Raw genomic sequence first — 27,903 nt, forward strand, 5'->3', positions numbered from 1 at the left:
AAAATGTCCTCACACAAAACAGATTGACAGAACAACATACAAAACGAAAAAATAAAAAAAATACAAATATGACTCAAAACACAACAAACGATAATAAAAACACACAGACGCCCTTTGTTATTTTCTGTAATAATTGGTCATTATTCTAAATGCTGATATGAATGTTGACAATGTGTCATCGGACCAGACAATCACATTTTGTAACCCCTACTGTAATAAAAGTTGCCCATTTCTGTTTTAAACCAAACCTGAGTAATGACTTGTAATTCATTGTTGGATTTTCTTCAAATAAAATTACAAAAAAATACCGACAACCATGCAGTATTCGTAAACATAAAAGATAGGCTAGTCGTGTAATATTGGTTTCTTTTTTGCTAAAAATGTGGGTGTTCTAAAACTTTTGACCAGTAGCGTATATATACATTTAAAATTATATTGTTTTTAATATTTTTGCTTTTATGTATTCATTGGTTTGATACAATAATTCCTCAATACTGTGCAAAACAATAAACTACAAAATTGAGATTTGAGTGCATGACACTTAACCACTTATCGAGCAATCTTTTTCACAATTCTAAAATGATGAGAGGAAACTATTGCCTGAAACCAATAAGGTGTTTAATTCATGTAAAACAAAGCAATAAAAGTTTATTTTAATTAGCTGTATTCAATCACCCGGTGAGCATAAATACATAGGCATTTTATTTAAAAAAAAAAATGTATTTGTAAAAGAACCAAAAGGCACATATTTCAGAAACACTTTTATTGAACAAAACAAGAATGAATGATCAGGTTATTGTACAATATTTAGTTTTTATCATTTAATTTACATACTTTCTATACTTAAAGTGGAAGTGAAACACTTTGACAAGTGGATATATACATTTCGTATATAACAAAATTTGTTTAATGTATTACACATTTGGTTCATAAAAAAACACATTTAAAGTATTATTTTGCCCAATTTTATACCTTTAAATACAAATCATGGTGAGCAGCCATCTTCAACCAGATGTGACGTGAAGTTGTTGATTCTCGTGCAGTGTTTATATAGGCTCTACCGATATCTCTAGTTTTCTTTTTAATTTATGTTTGTTTTTGCAGTATTTTTATCCACGTTGTCTAATGTTGTTTATAATACATTGACGTCACCGCCAAGACTTGTTGGAGTGTTTCACTTCCCCTTTAAACTAGAGTCAAGGTAAAAAGTACATTTTCAAAGTTATAAAAGTAAAAAGCGACCCTTGCTTACATTTTTACATAAGCATTCAATATGTATCTTTTTTCTTTTAATAAATAACTTTGACTTGTTTTATTCTGAAAGTCGTTGGTATACCCCAGTGAAGCTTTCTTAATATTCTTCTCCCTCTTCATCCTCATCAAAAGAATCCATTCCAACTTCTTCATAATCTTTCTCCAGGGCAGCCATGTCCTCTCTGGCCTCTGAGAACTCTCCCTCCTCCATTCCCTCTCCAACGTACCAGTGGACAAAGGCTCTCTTGGCGTACATGAGGTCAAACTTGTGGTCCAGTCTGGCCCAGGCCTCAGCGATGGCGGTGGTGTTGCTCAGCATGCAAACGGCCCTCTGCACTTTGGCCAGGTCTCCTCCAGGAACCACAGTGGGAGGCTGGTAGTTGATGCCCACCTTAAAGCCTGTGGGGCACCAGTCCACAAACTGGATGGTGCGTTTGGTTTTGATGGCTGCAATTGCTACATTGACGTCTTTCGGCACCACGTCACCCCGATACAGCAGACAGCAGGCCATGTATTTACCATGGCGAGGATCACACTTCACCATCTGATTGGCTGGCTCGAAGCAGGAGTTGGTGATCTCAGCCACGGACAGCTGCTCATGGTAAGCTTTCTCAGCAGAGATGACCGGCGCGTAGGTGGCCAGAGGGAAGTGGATACGAGGGTAAGGCACCAAGTTGGTCTGAAACTCTGTCAGATCAACATTCAGAGCTCCATCAAAGCGAAGAGAGGCCGTGATGGAGGACACGATTTGGCTTATGAGACGGTTGAGATTAGTGTAGGATGGTCTCTCGATGTCCAGGTTCCTGCGGCAGATGTCGTAGATGGCCTCATTGTCCACCATGAAGGCACAGTCAGAGTGCTCCAAGGTGGTGTGGGTGGTCAGGATGGAGTTGTAAGGCTCAACTACGGCAGTGGAAACCTGAGGTGCCGGGTATATAGCAAACTCCAGCTTAGACTTTTTACCGTAGTCAACAGAGAGCCTCTCCATCAGCAAGGAGGTGAAACCAGAGCCAGTGCCTCCACCAAAGGAGTGGAAGACCAAAAACCCTTGGAGGCCAGTGCACTGATCAGACTGTCAAAGAGAGAAGACAGTTATAAGGACTAGCAAAGAAAACAGTTATTGACCTGAAATAGATGGCACCAAGATTTACACACTCCAGTACAGTAGGAGGCAACAGGCACCTATTCAAGTTTGTTGCAACACGCCATTAACCAAGAAACAAACATCAAAAAACAACAGTCTGAAAAAGAAAGTCATTGTAATTAATGCCAATGAAACCTGTGTGATTTAGGCAAGTGCCACAAGTAATAGATAACAGGTGGATTGGTATATAAACTTTTACCAGTTTGCGGATTCTGTCTAGGACAGAATCGATGATCTCCTTGCCGATGGTGTAGTGTCCCCGGGCGTAGTTGTTGGCTGCATCTTCTTTTCCTGAGATTAGCTGCTCAGGGTGAAAGAGTTGGCGATATTCTCCTGTTCTTACTTCATCTGGAAAAATACAAGCCAATAAGAGGAGCAATTGTCATTTGAGATTAAAGCCTAGCTTGTTTGGTAAACAGTCATTTCTAAACAAGTTTCCAAACAAAAAACATCCACCAAGATGGTAACAGTACTGACCAATGACAGTGGGCTCCAGGTCCACAAAGACTGCTCTGGGGACATACTTCCTAGCCCCAGTCTCACTGAAGAAAGTGGTAAAAGAATCATCCTGGGCTTTTGGATTGGGTATGACATTTTCACTAGACATGTGACCGTCAGGCTGGATGTTATGCTCCAGGCAGTATAACTCCCAGCAGGTGTTCCCCATCTGGACGCCAGCCTGGCCCACATGGACAGAGATGCATTCACGCTGCAAGACAAGAGAGAGAAAGAATTTAAGCTCATCTTCACATAATACAGAGGGAAATCATAAATGATCTAATAAAAGTGTACTTAAACAGAAATCTTTAAAAACCATTTAGATTCTCTGCCACTAGATGGAAGCACAACTATAGAATTACAGATGAAGTCAACCTGCAGCTCTCATTAGATGACATGTGACCACAATGACCAAGCATATTCTCATGAGTCTGATCATCTGCTAAAACTGGGTTGGGTTGTTATACTGACACATACAAAGCTTTGATGTGTGTGAAAGATATTTGATACGAGGAAGTAAAATACTTTGTGAAGGTTCAATATTCACGACTTTGTATGGAATTATTGTATTCAAAAGAACAGCCATAATATTAGAGTCAAAAATAAAACAAACATTTTAATTGTAATGTTTACATTCTGATATTTGAAAATCTAATGTATATTATACTGGTCTTTATTTAATCAGAGCAAATCCAAACTGTTACATCCATTTATAGTATAAAGCAAGAACATTCAGAGAGCAAACCTCTGTCAAGCACCAAATCTCCTCTTTGCCAGATATTGGCAGTTATATAGATCAGTAATACTGATCATCATACTATGATCATTGACATCTTACAGGCTTGGAATAAATTTATATCCACAACAATATTGTAGGTCCAAATTAAACTTGGTGAGGTAATAGAGGAACCAAATCAACTTAACTGAGTAAAATTTCATGAAGATGGTCAATTACGAACCAGGGTATGAATTTTGGAAGTTTTGCCAACGATGAGGGATTTTTCAAACTGATCCAGAATCAGTATATTGATGTAAATTAATGAATTCTTCCATGGTGTAAGGTCTATCTTTGGTTAACATTTTGTCAAAATCTGTGAAGTACATTTAATGTAATCCTGCTGCTAACTGACAAACAACCAAATAAATAAACACTGGTGAAAATATGAGCTCCTTGGTGGAGGTAACAACACCTAATTCGTTGAGTTGTTTTCCAAATCACACATTTATCATTTGATCTTACTGCATCATGAATAGAGGTGTCCCGATCCGATATTCATAACGGGTACCGGTCTGATATCAGCCAGAAAACGAATATCGTATTTTATCGGACTGCATCTAAAATCACCGACATAAGCGCTCCAATAAAATTTTCCGCTCCAGCACTTCTATCCATAGGTGACAGTGGTTCACACTCCAACAAAGTAGGTGTGGGTAATGCACCTTAACGTTGGTACTGGTGTATTTCATTTTTTATTTTATTTTATTTTATTGTAGAATACTGCAGATCTTATGTTGAAGGTTAAAATGTATGTAATTAATTGGTTACATACATGGGTCAGTTTCTGTCATATCTACTGTTGCTGACTAATGTTCTCTGTTTGAGTATTATCACTTGATCAAGCCTTTTCTAACATTCCACACTACAAAATAAGTAATAAAAGTATGTATGATTTGTAGGGATACCGTATCAGATCAATATCGGTATTGGCCGATACTCAAAGCTGCAATATCGGTATCATATCTGAAGTGAAAAAGTTGTATCGGGACATCGCTAATCATGAACAGTGACGACTTGTCACATCTGCTACTTGACTCAATGTCACGCTGCTATTTTTACGCATCACCTAACGTTCCCAGTAATCAGATGATGGTAGGGGGGTTGACCGTGGGATCGTCATGGGTGGCGCCGGTGACGTACACAGTTCAACAAGGTTTTGGGGTTTTTTTTTTTGGAAATCAGATTTTGGTTGTTGAATGAATTTATTGAGTACAATTTGATGTGTTGAAATTGACCTCTTCTTTTTTTTTTAATTCACCCATTATACACAGTTAGCTCTGCCTGGATTTGCACAGGGTTTCCAGGTCAGCAGAGCTCTATTTTTGGTTTCTGTGGTGCCAACCTGACACCGAGCTGCAAAGACTAAAGACGGTTCTTATTAACGCCGAGTGTCATCCTCACAAAACCATGATCATTGCTGAATGGAATTTTATTACGACTTTCTGGTACAAAACATGTGACTGGTGATACACAAACACAAAGTACTCGTTGACTGTGAAGGTGTGTCTAAGGAGCCGCTGCACTGACTTGAGATTCCAGTTTTGTAAGAGTAAGTGGAAAAAACCCTCAGAAACCTGAAAGAGCTCAGCAGTAAGAAATACGCAGAGAATGAGGGCGATCAAGGTTGTTTTTTTTGTTTTGTTTTTTAAATTCAGCTAACATGAGCAAGGTCCCTGAATGCAACATTGTTAGACTGCAACAGAAACCAGAAAGTTAATGATTTCCTCACAGTTTGCTCACGTCATGGTGGACTACATGTTACTTTGAACATTGGTTTACAAGAATGGAGAAATTCTGGAATCGATTCATCACGTAGACATGTTTAGACATTTGTAAAATCTTAAAGAAAAACATGAAACAATAAGAGGTGAAATGTAATTACTGACTGAGCTGGCACCATTGAATTAGCATTAGCTTCTATTCACAATAGAGACATGTTGGCAATCCTTGAATGATCTCAATTCCCACGCCCTCTTTTCAACCAACGTTTCCCTTAAAGATAAAAATATGAAGGAAAAAAAATGAAATTTGCAAGCTAATACTAAGAAAGCATTGCAAGCCAATATGATAATCCATCATCCAGTTTGAACGGTTGATTTAAACAAATATTGATCCTTTCGTCCTGGTGTTTACTCAGGAATGAATCTGGTTTACACTGTTAGGACTCAGGAGTGGACTTCATCTGTCTTGGTCGCGACACAATTGAGTCCTGTTATCAGCATTTAAAACATATAGTTTGGTTGTAAATAATACAGCTTTGACACCTGGAGTCATTTTGGCACCACTGACTCACTGATTATATCGTTTTTCTTATTGTTATCGATTGGCACAGGAAAAAATGGCATTGGTTTGTGTCTGTTTGACGCAGCCACACCTTTGGAAACAGACAAAAAGACTTTTCATAATTACTTTTCATTCAAATTTTACATTTTATTTCACTGTAACTTGACTTGTGCTGTGGGAATTAATGATTTGCTCATATGTTTAGGGTTTAAATGACATTATTACACCAGTGTACTCACATTTTGAGTCACATAAGGATTTCCCCCCAGGTGTAGAGTTTTGAGTTTATATTTGAACTCATTACGTTTGCATTTTCTTTCATTTCCACGGTATATGTACAGATTATTCTGTTTATTTTTTTTTTTTTAAGATTTAAAGACTCTCCATCTGGACTATATGATCAGGCCACCCTTTAATATTTGCTTAGTAAAATCAGCCCTGACTAGAAGTGTTTGTACAACATAGTGCAAACAGGAAACAGGTTGAGTGTGCAACAGATGGTTTTCCAACAGAAAGATGTGGGACAAACCATAGGTGCTTAGTACACAATAATTAAAAAAAAAAAAACAACAACAGCCAGTTATTAGTTTCCTGCTACAACCGTTTGAATTTTGGAGGGAAATGATTCCAGTTTTGCAGGACTACCAAGCCCTGCTTTAATTTGACTTGACATGTTGACTGCAGAGCTAAGACACACCTATAAATTCCACTCTGACAGACATGTATTTATGGCAAGCATGAACTCAAAAAAGGGACACGTTGCCTCTTTACCACTGACCCAGTAGTAGAAGAAAAAATACTAGAAGTTGATATGCACACAATCACTTTAACATGAGTTTTTCATTTATTTATTTTTACATTGGAAAGATTTGTTTGCAATCATCTTACACAACAGAAAATTTAAACACTCTAATATGAATACATAATAATATTATTAATAATAATGTCATTAGTAATAGTAAACAACACAACATCTGTCAACAGTTGTTACTCACCATTGTAGAGTATAGGAGAGATAACGGGTAAATGACTTGTTTGTCTGAAGACTCGACGGCCGTCAATGTGGTCGGACTGAGTGCGTATTAATGTCAGGTAGAGCCTCTGGGTTTACTCTGCGGGAAGCCACGCCCACTACATCTGACGTAAACTCACGTACACTTCACACAGGGCCGCCCCAAGCCTTTAGGGGTCCTCGGAGACTTTCATTTTTTGGTGGGGGGGCTTAGACTGAAGCACAAACTACTGTTAATGAAGGCTTTATTATTCACACACGATTATCCTTCACCTACACCAGGCAGGAGTTCTCAACCTTGGGATCAGGACCCAATTTGGGGCCGCGAGACACTGGAAGGGGGGTCGCCAGATGCCTTCAAGAAACTAAGAATAAACGTTTTTTTTTCCACAATTTGAGCCAATTTTTGCGGGTTTTTAATTTGAAATTTTTTTCTGCAACTCCACCAAACTTGCCATATTTATTTTTCATCACTTTTTCTTGCCATATTTTTGCTCCTTTTAATACATTTTTTTTTTTTTGCATTACTCACCTTTTCTGCGCATTCTTTCCACATTTAAGACATTTTCAGCACAAATAAACTCTTTCCTCCTCTTTTCCCATATAATGTCATGACCCATTATTGTGTCACTTTTAACCTATTTTCACCCTATTTCAATGCTTATTTTTTGGCTAATTCAACTACATTCAAGATTTGTTCCTACATTTTTTTGTTTGCCACTTTTAATCCAATATTAAGAACTGTTTTTTTGATTTATTTTTTATTTTATTTTACCACTTTTTCTTTTTTGGCCAATCTAATTTGCAACTTTTAACAAAATTCTGTTGTTTTTAAAATCCCATTTCACCACTTTTTCCACCGTTTTTGGTCACTTTTAACCCATTTTATTTCTCATTAAAACAATGATTTACCTTTTTAAGATTACTATATACTATGGCACAAATTACAATAAACTTCCTGATTAACAGTGGATATTATACAGATGAATAGATAAATGTGTATACATTAAGATTAAAAGTGGCAGTTAATGCAGTTTACCATCAAGTATCTTTTATTGGTTAAACTGGACATTTAAAAAAAAAAATGCAGAGAGTGAAAAATAAAAAAACAAACAGAATATACTTAAGTAAAGACTTTAATCAAATATGAAAAAACAGTAATATTCGTTGAATTGTTTAATCAAAGTGTAATAAATGCAGCTTTTTAAAAAGGAAAAAAATAGACTAATGTACATTATACTGTTGTCATTATCATGCACCTTCAAAAAAATAAGAATTTAAAAGCTGAACATAAACAAAGTAGAAAAAAACAATTCAAGAATTAAATGTAAGGCTTAATGAAAAATTAGAAATAAACAGGTATACAAAAATACTAATCTACAATGCAAAAAGTAACTGTAATTATTTACACATCTTAACTACAACTGTTAAATAGTTCATGATTTCTTGACGCACGTCATTTATGAAACCATGTAGTAAATATTCCTTCCAATTTTTGTTTCTGCTTCTTATATTAAGTCCACCATGGATGACCTCAAGTCAGTCTTCACCAGTTTGAGGATAAAAAAGCTCTCACCTTACATTTTGACCAGCAGATGTCACCAGTGTGTCAGTGTGAGTTTTTACTGTGTGTCGCATCATTTAAAAGTGTATTTTTGGCTTGTTTTGTGCAGGAATTGCTGTTAGTTTGTCTTATAACACTCAAAATCCATTGTTTTTATTTTTAATGAACTGAAAGCATTTTTGTTTACCATGAAAAACATCTTTTTTTGTGTGTTCTTGAAGCCATTAGTATGAAATATAATTTATGAATATCAAACACTACCCAATGCCTTTAGTATGGAGGACCAAATCTATCAAAATTAAAATCAAATAAATAACTAATCGTGAAAAAAAAAAAAAAAAAAAAAAAAATAGAAAATTAAATACAAATAAATTTAAGTGAAAAATAAAAAAGATAAAATATACAGTACACCATTAAATAAATGCAAAAATGTATATAAATATAGATAAAAGTGGAAATAAAAAAGAAAATACAAATATATGTATATATTTTTAAAACTTTTGTTTATTTAATCATTTATTTGATAGATACAAAAAATATTTTTAATTTTGTTTTGTTTTTATTTCATGGGTTTTTAGCTCAGTGTAACACTCAGATTTGCACAAAATCATTTTGCAACTTGTTTTTATTGCAAGTCTTGCCTTGATTTATCCTTCTTTAGCAACACGGCCCAATGACTTCCACAGATAAGTTTTTTTTTGACCTGAATGTCAAATAATAATGTACTTAAGAGTCTCTTGTAAATGTAGTAAGTTATTCAGCTAAATTCCTGAATTAAGTAAAAAATAATAATAATAATAATAGTAATAATTAATAATAACAGTAATAATTCCAGCAAGTTCCTTTTTTCTTCTTTTTTTAAAAGGATTACTTCTGAAATTACTATGCGGAAGTCAAGGACACATCAAAGTGATCAGCAGACGCCTCTGAAGAAGACTGGCAGTTGACAGTCGAAACAGGTCAGGAGATCAAAGTACATTTCCTGAAAAAAAGTTGTCTGAATAAATATTCAAAAAGAAAACAAAATGAACTTGCTGGAATTACTAGACGGACGTCTTCATTTTCTACTCGGATGTTGAGCAGAAGTTTATCCGTTGCAAAGAGAAATGACCCCACATTGAGTGTAGTGTAGCAGATAATCCTTTATTTTCTCCCCTTTGTGTGTTGTTTAATGTGCATTTCTCACTGTAGACAGCAGTTCAATTACTACTTTAAGGGTGGTTTTATTTGACTATTATTGTCCCTGAATACAACAGCTGCACATAAAGTGGATACGACGTTGCTCTCAGCATATATATTACTATTTTAAAGCTTTTTCTTCATGTTTCAAATTACATATTATCCAGTCTGACTCTGCAGTCAACCATTGACACACTCACTCTCTCTCTTACACACACACACACACACACATTAAATAAAAGTCTCTTAAGTGTCATTCAGGAAGTGCGAGCCACGGTGTGCAGAGACAGAAAAGTGCATCGTTGAAGAACTGATGTGTGACCTGTGAGAATAAATAAAGAAACACGTTACACACTCTGTGGGATGCGTGTGATCCAACGAGGCGGGATGATGAGAAGCGTCGACACTGAAAAAAAAAAAAAGAAAAAAAAAAAAACTGTGCAGGTGCTTCAGACTCACACTGATGATTTACCTCAGGGCTAGTTCACAGAGCAGCAAGAGCCAATCAGATTAGCTCGTGAAGGCCTCGAAGTCTGAGTCTGCAACAGGAAGCAGGAAGTGTAAGACAAATCTCACTACAGCGACATTTACTAACCACATGCATTTTATGTTTAGTTCTTCAAGATGTTCGTGTCTGGGTGAGAAAAGGAAGATTAAAAAAGAGCCATTTTCACACCCTGATTTCACATTAAATATTAATACAGGTGTCAAACTCATTTTAGTTCAGGGGTCAAATACAGATCAGTTTGATCTCAAGTAGGCCACAAATATTTAGCAGAAAAAAAAGCTATTTAAGCACTTTATTTTATTTATTTAAATAGGGACAGTACATATCAATGAACATACAACAACAACACGTCAGATTATAGCCATTGGCTAAAGTTTCTAGACAGGTACTGTATAAATTACATATAAAGTATATAAGAGGCCGACAATATCCAAGCATTTAGTAACCTTAAACTTATATTTGCTTACATTTCCTTGATATTATGAACAATTGTTATTTAATTGAGTAGAATAATTTGAGGAAATTTGCAGGATTTTGAAAAATAAAAATAAAAAATTGAGCTTATTTTTTTTTTTTTTTTATCAATTTGAGATTAAAAAATGACTGCCATCATGTGATTTAAGAATGGGAAATCTGTATCCATGAGGGGCTGAGATATCTACAGTTTAATTATTTTGTATCTTACACAATGATACACATTTACTTTCTCCTGCGGGCCAAATTAGGTGCTCTAAAGGGCTGGATTTGGCCCCTGGGTCTTGAGTTTGACACATATGTATTAACATTTTCTGCTTCATAAGGCCAAAATGTGCACGCACGCACGCACACACACACACACACACACCAGATCACATTTTAATGTGTGATAAATGTCACAAAAGAAGAAAAAAAACACACTAATATTGTTGTCATTTTCTTTTTTTTTTTAAAAAAAACAAATTACAACATCATATCTACTTTTAGTTTGTCAGCAGAAGCATAGATTATTATATGAAAAAGATCTAAAAATATGTATATTGTGGAATCATTTTAAATGGAACAATAACAATATCTTGTTTAAAAACTTAAAAAGAATAATTCTATGAAATTTGAAAAATATCATGATTACCATCTTTATTTTATCGTTCACAAACTGAAATGCATTTGTTATCATTATATCATAATATTTAAAAAATCATTTCCAAATATGAGATTCAAACTTTTAAAAATAGAATACATATTACTGCCGTTACATAAGAAACAACATCTGAAATCCTCTTTTGGTGGAACTTTATTGGTTATTTTTCCTTTTTTAAACAGGTGGCTTCTCGCTGCAGCAGGGCTGATACATGCTCTTATTTTGAAAAGGTCTTTCGCCTTATTAACTCACATTCAACAGTACACATAAATTCAAGAGAATCGTGTCAATGTTGTGTTAAAGCACAGCGTCAAAGTGACTTTATAATGATGATACCTGTGCAAATATAAAAGTCACACTTTTGCAAGTCACGCACACACACACACACACACACACGAGAAAACTAAATGTAATACTGTTGTGCAACAACAATACAATACAGGTAAGCGATCACACTGCCTGTCATTAAACACTTGTTAAGGCAGTCGTATCATTAAAAAAAAAAAATCTACTCAGCACCAGTGTAATCATAACACACATTATGGAGAGCTTTTTTTTTTTTTTTGAAGTCGTAACTTCCACTCACCTGTCCTAACAGCTACACAAAATAAAATAATTTCACTTCACACTTCACCAGCCGAACCCAGCACCAGCTCATGACAGCCATAACTACAGGAAGTATTGTGTATATGTTTTACTCTTCAAATATTGCATTTCAGTGGAAATATGAAGACGATCTCATGGATCGTTGGAATTTGGCACAGGAGGCGAAAGCGAGGGCGAGTGTTTGGCACATTTGAAAAAGGGGTTTTTATGTATTCAACAAATAAATAAAGTACTTGGCACAAAGACTTGGTCAGCAATTTTCTGGAAGCAAATATCCCTGGGGTCAGATTAACCCCAGGGATATGTAATATTTGAGGATAATAAGAGAGTTTATGTAAGTTGGCACATTTGTAGTGAAATTGTCATCTTTAAAAGGCACTTTTCAACATCCAACACATTTTTACGCTTGATTATGTCACATTGCTGTACTTTTTTTTTCAACTGTGTGCTACTTTAGTAAAGTTATTAGATTAGAAATTGCTGCTTTGAGCTCATTGGCTGACGTAAAGCACAGCACAAGCAAGTTTAACACCATTAAACTTCATTACTGAACTGGAATTTGTGTGTGCAGTTTATTAAAACTTTGAACTTGAATGAAGGCAGTATTATAGAATAAATTAAAGCATTAACATGGTCTGAAAAATAGAATTTAAGTTGAATGGGGAAAATACATATATATTGTAATTTATTTCACAATTCTTTATAACATTTGGTTTTAAATGTGAATTAAGCTCATCCATCCCTCCATCACTTACTCCTATTTATCCCTTCAGGCACTCATGCATTGCACTCACCTCATCTTACAGAGAGCAACACACTAGAAACACTAAAGTATTCATTCAAACGACTGAGTCCCTGTCCTTCTGAAAAAATGCACCAATCTTAAATTGGTCTTAACTTTATATAATATGTTAAGGTTTCATTTATTCAGGCAACTTTTTTCATGCAGATTACTTTGATCTCCTGACATGTTTCGACTGTCAACTGCCAGTCTTCCTCAGAGGTGTCTGCTGATCGCTTTGATGCAAATGAAACCTTAACATATTATTAAAAAAGAAAACAAAATTAACTTGCTGGCATCATGGTCTTAGCTTTCCAATGGAATTTTAAACAAAACTAAATCGGATTATGTTACTGTAAGTCACAAAACAAGATTTTCACCAATGAAGTACATATTTAGGACATCCTCAGGTCTCAGTGAGGTATCAGGAAAACCTCTGTCGTTCGTCAAATCAAACGGCCTCACTTGTTAAACCAAACACCGTCAGATGACACGGCCTCAGGCTTCAAAATAAAAGTCGTCAGACTCAACGGCCTCATGACGTAAAACACGACATGACGTATTTTGAGGAAACTGGAAATACACATGACATCATTAATATGTGCTGCTTCAAACATGAGAGTAAGTTGAAAGCTGTTATTTTATTTGTTTGTTTTTAAAGGTTAAGATACATCAACGTTTCATTTAACTGTGTATTTATTAATCAAACAATTTGTTGATATATCCATCCATCCATTTTCATACCCGCTTATTCCCGTTTAACAGGGTCGCGGGGGTCTGCCGGTGCCAATTTCCGGCTCTCATAGGGCACTTGGCGGGGGTACACCCTGGACAGGGCGCCAGTCCATCACAGGGCAACACAGACACAGACAACCATTCACTCTCTTATTCACTCCTATGAGCCATTTAGAGACTCCAATCAACCTTACAGTCATGTTTTTGGATTGTGGGAGGAAGCCGGAGTACCCGGAGGAAACCCACGCAGCACGGGGAGAACATGCAAACATCTTAACTTTAAAAAAAGAAAAGAATAGAACTTACTTTGTGATGTGTGCTTTCGGTTCCTTCAAAATAAAACGCCATGTTGTGTTTTACGTCCTAAGGTCGGTGAGTCTGATAACTTTTATTTTGAAGCCTGAGGTCGTGCCATTTGATGGTGCTTGTTTTGACAAGTGATGCTGTGTGATTTGACAGCATTTAGTTTGATAAGTGAGGCTGTTGGATTTGACGGAGTTTTTGCCGAGTCATGAGTCTGTTCGGTCTGACAAATGACAGGTTTTCCTAATATCTGATACTTGACTCTGAAACATGAGGATGTCCTAAAATGTACACCCTGTTCACAACTTGGTAAAACCAGGCTTTTAAGTTCAATTAGTTCAGGCAAATAAACACAACGGGCCAATTAACAGACGACACACCCACACTTGTTTTTCTTTTTCCTACAAGTGCCGTCGCTATTTCTCACCGCAGGTTTAAAACTCTCGTCGCTGGACTGGTTTTGCAGAGTTGTGCTAATATTTGAGTGAGACGCGGGCGAAGAAGAGCTCGACTCAGTTTCAAACTGACCTCGGGGCCCTGAGCCCGTCTTAAAATGAGCCTCTTCCGTTCCCACAGTTTCACACCTAGGCACGTTTGCAACTCTACCGCCTTCATGAGCCCTGCTTTTCTCCCCCCCACCCCTGCCCCTGCCCCACTGAGCACCTGATATGACGTTGGTAGCAGCAGTTCTCTGCTGGGCTTCCATTTCTGACAGGCTGCATGCCAAAGCCATCTGCAGTTCTTCGTCGTCTTCGTCATCCTCGAGGCCTCCTGCGACCCCGTAGTTGTAGAAAGGGGCGGAGCTGAAGGATCGACGCGTGGCAGCGGAGTAGGGGCTGGGGTGGGAGGGGTCAGTAGGTGATCTGCCCTGGATCCGGGGTTTGTGGGAGGACAGGTCCGGCTGTCCCTCTCGCAGACTCAGCTCCAGAGCTAAAGCCATCTCGTCTTCTACACCTGGGATCAGCACAGACACCAACTTTATACAAGTTCATTTAGGTCAGTGGTTCTCAAACTTCTATGGGTATGTGGAGGAGAAAGAACGTTGTTTTAAAAATATATGTTTAGGTTTCATTTATTCAGAATTTTTTTCAGGAAATTTATTTTGAAAATTACAATGATCTCCTGACATGTTTCGACTGCCAACTATCAGCCCTCTTGAAAATAGATGCCTCTGAGGAGGACTGACAGTTGGCAGTCGAAACACATCAGGAAATCAAAGTAAATTTCAAAAATAAATTTCCTGAAAAAAGTTGTCTGAATAAATGTAACCTTAACATATTATTATTATTTTTTGAAAAGACAAAATGAACTTGCTGGAATTATTGTTTTAAAATGTCTCGAATGAAATACATAAAACAACTAACAGCAAAACACACAACAAAAGAAAATTCCATTAAAAAAAAATCACAATACAATGCAAAAAAGGACAACAAAAATACACAAATTTGCCCTGAAAAACACTGCAAATCCTACAAATATACACAAAATATACAAAACTAACATACACAAAACAACAACGAAAATACACAAAACTGGAAAAAACAGACATAATGCTGACATCAATGTTGATAACGTGGCCCTCAAATCAGACAATCACATTTTTATGATGAAAGTGTCCCACCTCTGCACTAAAGTATAATCATAACAGTGAACAGAAGCTATAAATACAGCGATGATGCTCTTACCATTAATGAGGACACTCTTTAACACTCCGTCTTCCTCAATCTCAACTCTTTCCTGCCCATTTTCTTTAATCCTGTCAGAAGAAAACACAATCAAAGCTGAAACATTTGTTCTCTGAAAGTTACGTCTTACGTATCCTTTATTATGTGCAGTGAAAGTTTTTCCAACAAACAATGGAATCCATATTCCTTTCATTCATTTCAATGATCTGAGTAATTTGGCATTCATTGTTATTACAGCAAGCACATATTCATCGTCTGTTGTTGTTTTTTTTTTATCTCTTAAAGGTGGTTAATGTCCCTGTGCACGTTACATACTTTTTTGTGGTGGTGCGTTTGCCGTTTATGATGCGAGTGGAGGTAGAAACTGATTTGAAGTTGCCCATTCCGCCACCCATACTCTCCATCCCATCCAAACCGCCCAATGAAGAGGAGAAGGAGGTGAATTCAACTGTAGGAAATCCAAAAGGTGAAATAAAAAAGAGAAAAAAAAAAAAACAGTACCTTACTACTTTAGCCAGTAAACAATAATTAGATAAATGAAGAGCTCAAATCTATTTTACGGAGGTAGATTTGGGCTAATTTTGGATGAAGAAAATGATTTTGGTCAAATCAAGAATAAAGTGAAAATGTCAAGAATAAAGTTAAAATATAACGAGGAGATTAAAGTTGAAATTTCAAAAATAAACTCAAAATACAATATTGTGGTAAAAGTTGAAAGTTTGCTAATAAAGGCAAATATACGGAAGCGGACTATACGACAACAGCCTCCATCAAAGGTTAAAATTGGCCCTAATCTGTTTCCGTAGCTCCTCAATAGCCACAGACGGACTGAATGCTCCACCTCTTCCAAACTTGCCTGCTTTTTTCCTTCTGAACAGATTACGTTTTTGGCAATATATATATATAAAGAGATAACAACACAACTTTATGAGATAAAAAAAATAAAAAACTTAGAAAGTATAGTTTAACGTTTTCATTGTTATACTGCATTTTGTAAACATTTTGCTGTTTGTTGTCATATAATAAATTAACCATCGTCAGCTTCCGTAGATTTGACTTTATTAGTAAACCTTTGACTTCTATCACAATATTGTATTTTTAGTTTATTTTCAAAATTGCGACTTTAAACTCGGCATTTCGACTTTTTTTTTCTTGATTTGCCCAAAAGTATTTTCTCCATCAAAATTGTCCCGAATCCGCTTCCATACTATTTGAAATGTAGACATGTACCTCCTGTTGAGGGAAATGAGAAGAATCGATTGGGGCCAAGTCGAGATGATGAACCTCCAAATGATGGGAAGTCGTCTAAATGTTGAAGAAGAAAGAAAAAAAAAAAACACAAAGTGAGGTAAAATTCAAGTGAGGATAATTTAAAACTTTTCCGAACTATTTCCATCTCTGGTGCCAAATAAAAGGAAACCCATTCAATCCTGAAAATAAGACAAATGTGACGCTTCTAAAATTTTAAATGAATTTCTCACCAAAGAAGCTCCCAAATGGATCCTGGCCACCAAAAAATTCTCTAAACACTTCATCCGGGCTGCGGAATGTGAAGGTGAATCCGGGGAAATCGGATGAGAAGTCGGAGCCAGAAGGACCTGAAAGAAAGAGAGGGAGGGAGGGAGGAAGGTTCACAAAGAGTCAAGAGATACATTTATCTTCTTCTAAAGATGATTAATATTACCTGTGTGTCGCATCCTGTCATTTCCATATCTGTCATACTCATCACGTTTGCTCTCTGTCAAAAGAAGAGTCCATAAATAACAGTGCATGATTTTATCATAAAGAAATTACCCCCAACAAACTGTATATAGAACATGTGTATAACCTACTGTCAGACAAGATTTCATAGGCCTCAGCGAGTTCTTTAAACTTTATTTCCGCTTCCTCCTTGTTGTCAGGATTTTTGTCAGGATGCCATTTCAAAGCTAGTTTTCTATATCTGCAAAAACAAAATAAAAAAAAAAAAAAACATAGTCAGAAGCTGGGTTTCCATTACAGATTTTTGTAAAATAAAAGCGATATTTGTAAATGTCTGAAATCTCCCATGAAATCTCATCCCAGCCTCCTCTTCTGTCCATACATATCGCGTCATGTTTACTCGGACAGAAGTTGTCATGTGACCAGTGTATATGCGTAAAAACTGTTTCCATAGTGCTTTTGCAACACATTTCAATATCAAAACATCTGAAATTCCTCCTCATGAAAGCATAAAAAACTTTTTTGCCATATTTGAATGTTTTTTTTTTTTTTTTAATTTCAGGTCTTTCGATTACCAGTTTTTATTGCGCTATTTAGATTTTGCAATGGAAACGCAGCAATTGACACAGAGATGTACCAATCTGAACAACCATCATCTATATAGAGAAACTCATTGTAGTTCAGGGGACAATACGGAGCAGTTTGATCTCACGCAGATTTTATGCGAGAAAACGACTAATTTCAAGATTTTTGTGCCCAAGTTTGCACTTCTACGCTTACATAAAAATCAAAATATGTAAGAAACCAACCATATCCAAGCAAAAAGTGACAAATATCAGTCCCAACAGGATCTTCACTTCAGATTTTGTGACCAATTTTTACTTAATTAAGAAAAATAGGTCATTATTTGAGGAAAATCAAAGGATTTTGTAAGACTTTTGAGTTTTTTCAACTGTGTAACATTAAAAATGACTACAATCATGCAATATAAGCACTGGGAAAACTGTGCAAATAATGTTGAGTTTCATTTACACAATGATTCATGTTTTCTCTGTCAATTTTACTTTCTTCTGCGGGCCAAATTGGATGCTACAAAGGGCCAGATTTGGACCCCGGGCATTGAGTTTGAGTTTGACACGGAAAACTGGCGGTAAAAAAAAAAGAGAATTCACTCCCTGAAACGAAAATGGCAATATTGTTTTTATTTTATTATGTATTATTTTTTATACTTTATTTGACAAAATCAAGTGAAAATTGCGATGTTTACACAAAATATACCCTCACATGCATATTTTAGGACAATATCATTACATTAACATTTCTTCGCAATAAAGCGGTGGGCTGAATGTGTAGCAGCTTTAGCAAACAGATGTTAAATCTTTCTCACGTAATTTCAACATGTGCTTTGGCCCAAATACAGCAGAAAAATATGAAGTTAATAACAATAGTTTACCCAATTAACCCTACAAAGCATGTTTGACACAATTTAGGGACGGTTTTAAGCCATTAATGACATGGGATTAGAGAAATATGATGAAACGTAAAGGCGTATAAAGTGCAAAACGGAAATGGAATTGGTAATTTTTAAAATGTAAAATCAGATGTGAATACTGTGGACAAAATTAAAAATACACACCACCAGGGTTTAATGAATTTGACATTTTCACTGTTGTTTTTAACATGTTTTCATGTTAAAACTTATATTTTTGTTACAAAAAAAATAATGTATGCTAAAGTTAATTGCTATCCAGATAGAAGAAATGCAAAATTTAAAAAAAAGAATTAAATAAAAAAATTACAGAAAAGATAACCGATAATATTCCTTATATCAGATCAAATCTCCAGATACCTACGCCTTCTTAATGTCATCCTGAGATGCAGTCCTGGACACTCCCAGTATGTTGTAGTAGTCCACCATGACTCACTTTGATAAAAGGCCAAGCTAGAAAATAAAGCAAACAAAAACATATAGTACTTACATCACACACAGTTGGATTATATCACCATGAGTGTTAATGGTAAACTACAGTGTTTATTAGTTTTATTGATTTATTTATTTTTAATGTAAGCTAATATTCAGGATTTTGAACTAAAAAAACTAAGCACTTCTCCTGAGATGGTCGATAGATATACAACAATCTGAACCAATTGTTGCTCTTCACAGTTGACTTCTTTTGGAAATTAGCAACTTAGTCAAAGTAAAAAAAAAATAGATGAAGCAATAAATAGAAAACAATGATCCCTTGACATGTTATTAATATTACTGTTTATGTTTGGAAAATATGGGACTTTTTTAAATCAATTACACTTGTAAATGTCACAATAACCTCCTTAAATATCTAGTGTAGGTTTTATTTTTAGGTATTTTACAACAATATAATTTTTTCTGCTTCATTTAAGGGAACATTTTTCATAATTTCATCTTTTTTCTTTTGAAGACAATAACTTCAGAATTTTGTCATTTCTAAAAAACAAATATTCATGAACTCAAATTAACAATTAAAAATTATTATTAGCCAAAAAACATCAAATAATTGACACCTTAAACTTTAATCCATTCATTCATTTTCAGACCCACTTATTCCTGTTCAGGTTCGCAGGGAACTTTAATCCAGTATTCTGAAATTTTATTGAGCCAAGACCTAATTTTGTATCACAAATTTCTGGATTAAGCCAGGATTAGTGCACAAAGTGACGAGATGGGTGAGTTAAATTTTTTAGACCGCATTTTATTTGAACTAAATTTATATTTGAGAACAAGATGGTAAAGAATACAGTTGTTTGAGTGTTCTTTTGTTTTTTTTCTGAAAACTGCCAAAATAAAATTCAAAATTCAATTCATACAGTAGATGGCTGTACAGCGGAAATAGACAACAGGTGGCCCTCAGTCAACATTTTTGCGGCCCCAAAGCAAATCCCCAAAAAATGTAATTCAAGAAGTTGCAAGGAATATGAAGCCCAACATAATACACAAAGTACAGAAAAACTTCACAAAATGACTTGCAAAAAACATAAAATGACACAGACAGACACAACAACCACTTAAACAAATAAAATGACTACAAAATGACAACGCATGACAGAATAGCTCCAAAGACACACAAACTGTTTACACTGTTTACATTTACACAAAATGAAACCGAAAAAAAAAAAAATGCAGGAAGTGACCTGAAAAACACACAGACAACAAAAATGTAGAAAATTACACCAAGAATACAAAAAATAAAAACTGACAAAACATCAAACCCACAAATAAATGAATTGATCTGATTAGTCATTATTCTAAAAAGCTGATGTGAATATTGATTATGTGACCCTCGGATAAGATACAATCACATGTTTGTGATAGAGTTGCCTATCCTTATCATACATTTTAAAGAAAAGTTACTGTCATAAATTCAGGGCCTCTGGAGTCGCCATTTCTGCCTCAGGCTCCAGCCACAGAGCGTCCCTCCGGGGGAGCTGGAGCTGCCATGCCCGGCCCGCATGTTTTATTATTACTACGTTATTTCTAGCTCCGTGGCATCTGACAACTGCTGCTGACATGACAGCAGGCCGACACAGGCTTAAACACAGGGCTGTTAACGCAGGTGTTAGACTAACCCAACCCTTCTTTAGCCTACATACTCTTCTGTCATTGGGGAATCATATGTTTGGCTATGATACATAGCGAGTAGGTTAAGCTAGAGGTGGGATATCAATATTTGGTAAGTCAACAAAGCAGAAAAAAAACAAAAATCACCTACCGTGGTAGTCTGTCAGTGGTGTCCGCCTTTAAAGTCAGTACAAATAAGTAAGTGTTGTTGGCTTCTCCCGTCGTGTGTGTTGGGTTACCGCCCCCTCATCCAGCCTCCGTCACCGGCCCCTCCACAGCTCAGCACCACAGGCCCGGCGCCGTTAGTCCTCCGCGGTGCAGCGGTGTTAGGAAAGTACGAGGATGTCAGGCCCGTCCGCTCAGAGCTGCGGTTAGCTATACATCAGCACGAGCTCAGCTGGGGTAAATAAAAGCGTCTAGAAAGTGCGGTGTGACGTCACCGGGTCCGCCCTGCCCCAGTCCGCCTGTTGCAGATTAAATGCTCACATACCAGCAAGTTTTTGTGTCATAAACCTACTTTTATTGTTCAATATTTCATTATATATATTAGAGCTGGAATTACGAACACATTTAAGAATGTAATTTTCAATCTGCCTTTATGCATCCATTTTATTGCCTTTATATGGACATTTTAAGCTATTAATATGTATACTAGTTTAAAAAAAAAACAAAAAACAGTATGTCATTGTGGCAACCTCAAATGTTTGGAGTGGAGAATAGTTGATTAAAAAAATATTGATTTATGGCTTCATTTTTTTTAGCCATGTGACTTTATGACGTCACTTGCTATTGCTGGATTAGACCAGAAACTTCGATCAAATTATATTGAGATGAGTATTTTAGCTTTAACAGTGTAAAAACAACTAGATCAGACAGAACACACAAGGCATTTCACGAATTAATTGGAGGGAAGCCCTGCAGTAATAAGTTTATTTGGACATTAATACATGAGTAAGTTTTGCAAGCAATCGGCAGTGGTTATGTTTTTACTAGAATAAAACTTTTAGTGTAATTGTTTGAGTCATGATTCTGACACAGAAGGTCAAACTACTAAATTTTTAGGTTAGATATATTAAACTTTTTTTATTAAACTAATTTAGCAAGTTATAAAACATTGTGTTGAGCAATTGCAAATATTCACAAGGACACAAATACTTGAGTAGCACCCAAGGACACTGTAAATGACTTTTATTAGTTTTCCAACATCACTGCTGCGCAAACTGTTACTCAGAACGCTGGAATGATGTAAACTTTTGGAATATGTGGTTACATCAAGTGCTTTAGTATTCTTCTCCTTCCTCATCATCCTCTCCCACACTGTCAGTACCAACTTCTTCATAATCTTTCTCCAGGGCAGCCATGTCCTCTCTGGCCTCTGAGAACTCTCCCTCCTCCATTCCCTCTCCAACGTACCAGTGGACAAAGGCTCTCTTGGCGTACATGAGGTCAAACTTGTGGTCCAGTCTGGCCCAGGCCTCAGCGATGGCGGTGGTGTTGCTCAGCATGCAAACGGCCCTCTGCACTTTGGCCAGGTCTCCTCCAGGAACCACAGTGGGAGGCTGGTAGTTGATGCCCACCTTAAAGCCTGTGGGGCACCAGTCCACAAACTGGATGGTGCGTTTGGTTTTGATGGCTGCAATGGCAGAGTTGACGTCTTTCGGCACCACGTCACCTCGATACAGCAGACAGCAGGCCATGTATTTACCATGGCGAGGATCACACTTCACCATCTGATTGGCTGGCTCGAAGCAGGCGTTGGTGATGTCAGCCACAGACAGCTGCTCATGGTAAGCTTTCTCAGCAGAGATGACCGGCGCGTAGGTGGCCAGAGGGAAGTGGATACGAGGGTAAGGCACCAAGTTGGTCTGAAACTCTGTCAGATCAACATTCAGAGCTCCATCAAAGCGAAGAGAGGCCGTGATGGAGGACACGATTTGGCCAATGAGCCTGTTCAGGTTGGTGTAGGTCGGTCTCTCGATGTCCAGGTTCCTGCGGCAGATGTCGTAGATGGCCTCGTTGTCCACCATGAAGGCACAGTCAGAGTGCTCCAAGGTGGTGTGGGTGGTCAGGATGGAGTTGTAAGGCTCAACTACGGCAGTGGAAACCTGAGGTGCTGGGTAGACGGCAAACTCAAGCTTGGACTTTTTACCATAGTCAACAGAGAGCCTCTCCATCAGCAAGGAGGTGAAACCAGAGCCAGTGCCTCCACCAAAGGAGTGGAAGATGAGGAACCCCTGCAGGCCAGTGCACTGATCAGCCTGGAGAGAATAAAACCAGAGTTTTAAAGCTAGAAATGAAAACCATATCTACCTGACCAAATGAAACCGGCTCTCACCAGTTTACGAGTCCTGTCCAGGACCAAATCGATGATCTCCTTCCCAATGGTGTAGTGCCCACGGGCATAGTTGTTGGCAGCATCTTCCTTTCCTGTGATCAGCTGCTCAGGGTGAAACAGCTGACGGTACGTTCCTGTACGGACCTCATCTGGAAAAGACCAAAACTAACGATTATTGACTAGAAATTGTTATATTCTAATTACTATCATACAATATTTGAAAATGTATCAGTACACTACACAGTACTTTAAAGATTTATACAAATGCACTGTTTTTGCAATATGTTAAAGTTTACTATTACTCTAAGATGGATGAACATTAAGAGAACTGACCGATGACAGTTGGCTCCAGGTCAACAAAAATGGCTCTGGGCACATGTTTTCCAGCTCCAGTCTCACTGAAAAACGTGTTGAAGGAGTCATCTCCACCTCCGAGAGTTTTGTCAGAGGGCATTTGTCCATCAGGCTGGATCCCATGTTCAAGGCAATACAATTCCCAGCAGGCATTGCCCATTTGGGTTCCGGCTTGGCCGACATGCATGGAAATACATTCACGCTAAAAAAAAAAAAAAAAGAGAGAAAGAAAACAGGATGAAAAATAGTCACATTTCTCAGTCAAAGGCTTTTGTTTTATTTCAAATTAAAACTGGTAACAACTCATGTAAGGACAAGGAGATTAGATTACAAGTACAATGTATTTGTGCTCGAGTTAATTCGTTTTTGCCAGATGTCTGACTTCAATAACCACATGAGAAATGTTGACGAAAACCATGAGCTAGAATAGAATTTCTATCTACAGTACAGACTAAAATTAGATTTTTTTTAATGTATTTCACAGCTGATTTAGGATTTTTTTATAACAAGAGACAGTTAACTTTTATGAGATTATTTATTAAAGACTGAGTAATTGTGATTAATTGTAATTGAACTTTAGTAATAGAGCACATAATTGAACTTCCGAGGATAAAAAAAAAAGATAAAATGTTAGTCACTGTAATTGAAACCGTAATTTTCACTAAAAAATGTCATTGACCCCAACCCTGGTATGTGGTGAGCCTCACCCATTCTTTCTCATCCTGTATCGTCTTTCCAAAGCCGCGCCCTCATTCCGGGTCCTTTTTCCTAAGCCCCGCCCTCATCCAATCTCCTCTTTTCTAAGCCCCGCCTTCTTTCTTCCTCAACATTCCTTTCTCTTCCCGTTTCTTGCCACATCATCTAAAGCAAAAACTCCCAACGGCTGCCAAGTCATTCTTCCCGGAACAGACCACTCATCTTTATATGCTCTAATTTCAGCCACAATTACTTTATTTTGAAAACTATCCCAGAACACTACGTGACTAAGACTTTAACCTATTGTTTTATTATCTTATGTACGTTTCTTTACTTCCTTTTCCAGACCACTTGTGTGTAACAAGGGGATGGAGTCACAAAGAAGAACAAAGTCGTCTTTTAGGTCATGTTCTTTGGTAGCTCATAATTCTTACGTGCAAACCTTAAGGTGATTTATTAAAATTAAAACTATTAGTCATATTTAAAGTAGTTTTTTTAATATTTAAGCCTCATATTAACGGTAAGGCCTCGAAGCCAAAGAGGGCATGCTATGAAATGCATTAACTCATGAGAAAAACAGAAAGCAGGAAATGCTGAGAGGATAAACAGGGAATTTCAGAGGATACGTCATCAGTTAAGCAGCTACTCACCATTTTTTGTTCGTTTGTCCTTCGACTGACGTTAAAGATTCAGTCACAGGGATAAAGTAGTGACGTTAACCTGGAGAGCAGGGGCTTATATAGGCCAGCATGTGGAGGGGGCGGAGTCAGCGGACAGGAAGTGGTAGCTGTGTAGCATTAGCTTAGTGATGGAGGGAGGGGCAGCTAAAAAAAAAGCTACATCGTCCTTTTTTCTTTTCTTTTTTTGTATTATTCTGTTTTATAATCTATTGCACTGTTTTAAATATTCTATTTTTATTGTAAAGTGTCTTTGGGTGGCCTGACAGGCGCTTTTAAATAAAATATATTATTATTAATAATAAATGGAGAGGATAGTTGTTCTATCGCAGTGGTTCTATCTTATTGGAGGTACTAAACCCTCCAAGCTTTAACAGTGCATTCACTGAACCCTTTGTAATTGTAAAAATGAAATATTTCTTCAAAAACATTGGTAAATATTTATGAGGACGCAAATGTTGGCCTTGGGCTGATTTATTTATTTTTTGCTTTGTTCAAAACGTTTGATTTTTTTTTATGAATTAATAAGTAATTATTTTAATATCGTAAACTATCTTTTAATGAACTAATTTATCATTGGTGCACAGTAGTGTAGTGGTTAGCACACGTCAAACTCGAGGCCCGCGGCCCAAGTTCGGCCGGCCAGATCATCTATTTGGACCGCAGGAAGATTTCGTTCAAAGTGGAATTTACAAATCAAAACAGGACTTTTTGTAAATTACAATATAAGTTCGAGATAAAATGTGATGGGGCTGCGATACTGCATTATTTACAGTGATATTAAATCTAAATACATTTTTTAAAAAAGGTATTTTTTTAAAAAGCTGGAAAATTCACGTAAATTATCCCACAGAATTCTGGCAAATTACTTTGGTCATTTCGAGAAAATTAGTTGCAAAGTCAAGGAATTTTCCCATTTAGCTTTACATTCTGGATTTTGTGCTTTTATTCCTTTACAAAAACATGGAGTTTTCTGGTCTGACCCACCTGAGGTCAAACTGGGTCGTATGTGGCCCTTGAACTAAAAAGAGTTTGACATCCCTGGATTAGCACATCCACCTCACAGCAAGAAGGCCCTGCGTTCAAGCCCCGGGGTGGAGACTTGGGTCCTTTCTGTGAAGGGTTTGCATGTTCTCCCGTGCGGTTTCTCCAGCTTCCTCCCACAATCCGCAAACAGGACTGTTAGGTTGATTGGAGTCTCCAAATTGCCTGTAGGAGAGAGTGAGTGGTTGCCTGTTGCGCTGTTCACAGTTCCCTCATCAACAGGGTTGATAATTGATTCAACATAGATGAATTATTACAACCTTAATATACATGGAATCAGACAGGTTTGGGCTCATCACTCATTTATATAGAAGCATATAAAATAAATTAACTAAACAAGTTGACATTTGCATTATTTCACAAGTATTTCTAATGCTATTTAAAGGTGCAGTCTGCAACTCTTATAAAAGTGACTTGTCATATTTGCTAAAGCTGTCACTATGTAAGGACAGCTTTACATCAAACTAGTAGTTGTGTGATAAAAAACAGGCTCTTTGAGTCCCCCGTGCAGCCTTTGGCAGATTGCCAGAAAGCACCGCCATCGAGCAAAAAGAACCAATCAGAGCCAGGATTGTGTTTGATGGGCTGTCTGACAGCTGTTGCTCACAGGCATTGCCCCTTTCCCGGAGCTAGAGCGCCATCTATTTTTACACTGTATGGTCTGGAGGAGTAGAAGATGGAATTGATGACTTTTCTGCTTAAAAGGTAATTACTGCTGTTTGACTTACATTATGTTTGATTTGTAATTGTTACACTAAAACTCTGCAGTGCATGAGTTGTGTGCGCGCAGCAGCCTCCGTGTGGCTGCCGTAAGTGACACTGTGTTGTTGCTGCTGAGGTGTGTGAACTTTGAGAGTGAGAAGCGCTGCAATGATATGCTTTTAACAGAGCATGTTATATTACTGTGATGTTGCTGTCTGGCTAACGTTAGCTCCTCTGAGGGAGGGACTTTGGAAAGTTTGGAGGCAGGACAAGCGAGGAGGGAGGGAGAGAGAGGAATCTGAAATTCGCGGACTGCACCTTTAAAACAAAATCAAATGTAAATTTTAATATTACAGAGAATATATCCTCACATGCAAATTAAAAAAAAAGAATAATATTTCTAAAATATGTTTTGAAAATTAATGAGGAAAACAGAAAACTTGGAAAAAATAAAATGGATTTGATAAGGCCCCAAGTATATCATGAAAAAATAACCGGTCTACGACGAATGAACATTAACAGAACTGACCGATGACAGTTGGCTCCAGGTCAACAAAAATGGCTCTGGGCACATGTTTCCCTGCTCCAGTCTCACTGAAAAAACGTGTTTAAGGAGTCGTCTACACCCCCATGGGGTTTGTCAGAAATGGAGAAAGAATCTTCAAAGTATAGTTTAATGCATTCATCGATACATGGCATTTTGTAAATGGCCACAATCTGCTGTTTCTTGACATATGGTGAATTGTCTTTAGTCAGCTTCCCTAGATTTCACTTTATTCGCAGACCTTCAATTTCTATCACAATATTGTATTTGAATTCATTTTTGAAATGTTGACTTAATCTCATTTTTCCGACATCATATTTAAACTGTAATCTAGACATTTTAACTTTATTATTGATTTGCCCAAAATAGTTTTCTCCATCAAAGTTGGCCCTAATCCGCTTCCTTAATTTTGCACAGACACAACACAGTAGCAACTACTAAGCAACAAATAAATAAGAACAGGCCTGTATTCTGCTTATTGAAACCTTTTAACTTGAATAGTAGGATCAGTAATCACTGACTGGTGCATAACTGGGATCCTGTCATGGCCTCAGGCTGCTGTCTGACTATGGATAACACAAACTAGCAGATAGTGACTTTTTTGTCAGTTAATTTATCTCACTCTTGTTTTCACTGAGTCACAGTTGAATGGCGTAGAGGAGCAGACATAGGAGTCCTTTCATAACATAACATTCCTCATGGGAGAGGAAAATGGGGGAGGTGCAGAGAAGGGAGAAAGGAAGTGGTCACACCCAAATTAAGTCAGGAGTTTTGTATGAAAATCACATGTTTTGTGTTGGGATATCAT

The 27,903-nt window shown here is 36.9% G+C and overlaps 2 protein-coding genes across 8 annotated transcripts; both read right to left on the reverse strand.

Moving 5' to 3' along the window:
• Window positions 1-748: 748 nt before the first annotated feature.
• On the reverse strand, window positions 749-27,117 carry LOC114454882 (tubulin alpha chain-like). Of its 4 annotated transcripts, XM_028435736.1 has the most exons (5): window positions 24,779-24,884; window positions 23,412-23,634; window positions 23,079-23,227; window positions 22,071-23,001; window positions 749-1,395 (listed from the first exon to the last, which is right to left on the reverse strand). In XM_028435736.1, exons 1-5 carry the CDS (start codon window positions 24,779-24,781, stop codon window positions 1,352-1,354), a joined length of 1,350 nt encoding a protein of 449 aa, XP_028291537.1. In that variant the 5' UTR covers window positions 24,782-24,884; the 3' UTR covers window positions 749-1,351. The 4 variants fall into 4 exon arrangements, with proteins under 4 accessions (XP_028291537.1, XP_028291535.1, XP_028291536.1 ...); XM_028435734.1 differs by lacking the exons at window positions 22,071-23,001; window positions 23,079-23,227; window positions 23,412-23,634; window positions 24,779-24,884 and adding exons at window positions 2,598-2,746; window positions 2,876-3,107; window positions 6,953-7,103 and having other exon boundaries at window positions 1,124-2,326; XM_028435735.1 differs by lacking the exon at window positions 749-1,395 and having other exon boundaries at window positions 21,896-23,001.
• Window positions 9,658-21,160, reverse strand: dnajb2 (DnaJ heat shock protein family (Hsp40) member B2). 4 transcript variants are annotated; one of them, XR_003672642.1, is made up of 11 exons: window positions 20,895-21,160; window positions 19,002-19,090; window positions 17,280-17,389; window positions 17,132-17,185; window positions 16,929-17,045; window positions 16,678-16,752; window positions 15,763-15,895; window positions 15,448-15,518; window positions 14,426-14,716; window positions 10,172-10,251; window positions 9,658-10,034 (listed from the first exon to the last, which is right to left on the reverse strand). XR_003672642.1 is itself a non-coding variant. In XM_028435744.1 (11 exons), the coding sequence occupies exons 2-10, from the start codon at window positions 19,064-19,066 to the stop codon at window positions 10,223-10,225; spliced, it is 945 nt and encodes a 314-aa protein (XP_028291545.1). In that variant the 5' UTR covers window positions 19,067-19,090; window positions 20,895-21,160; the 3' UTR covers window positions 9,658-10,034; window positions 10,185-10,222. The 4 variants fall into 4 exon arrangements, 3 of the variants coding, with proteins under 3 accessions (XP_028291545.1, XP_028291544.1, XP_028291543.1); XM_028435744.1 differs by having other exon boundaries at window positions 10,185-10,251; XM_028435743.1 differs by lacking the exons at window positions 9,658-10,034; window positions 10,172-10,251 and having other exon boundaries at window positions 13,647-14,716; window positions 18,998-19,090.
• Window positions 27,118-27,903: the final 786 nt, after the last annotated feature.

The sequence above is a fragment of the Gouania willdenowi genome, chromosome 21, assembly GCF_900634775.1.
Source record: "Gouania willdenowi chromosome 21, fGouWil2.1, whole genome shotgun sequence".
NCBI lineage: Eukaryota > Metazoa > Chordata > Actinopteri > Blenniiformes > Gobiesocidae > Gouania > Gouania willdenowi.

Excerpts from the sequence above, each read along its gene's own strand:
- LOC114454882 (XM_028435734.1), bottom strand. Across the intron at positions 2,747-2,875 it reads CCTGGAGCCCACTGTCATTG|ATGAAGTAAGAACAGGAGAA; the intron begins GTCAGTACTGTT and ends GTATTTTTCCAG. Across the intron at positions 2,327-2,597 it reads TAGACAGAATCCGCAAACTG|TCTGATCAGTGCACTGGCCT; the intron begins GTAAAAGTTTAT and ends TCTCTTTGACAG.
- dnajb2 (XM_028435742.1), bottom strand. The coding sequence starts at position 19,066 with ATGGTGGACTACTACAACATACTGGGAGTGTCCAGGACTGCATCTCAG. Across the intron at positions 17,046-17,131 it reads TGACAGGATGCGACACACAG|GTCCTTCTGGCTCCGACTTC; the intron begins GTAATATTAATC and ends TCTTTCTTTCAG. Across the intron at positions 15,896-16,677 it reads CTCATTTCCCTCAACAGGAG|TTGAATTCACCTCCTTCTCC; the intron begins GTACATGTCTAC and ends GATTTCCTACAG.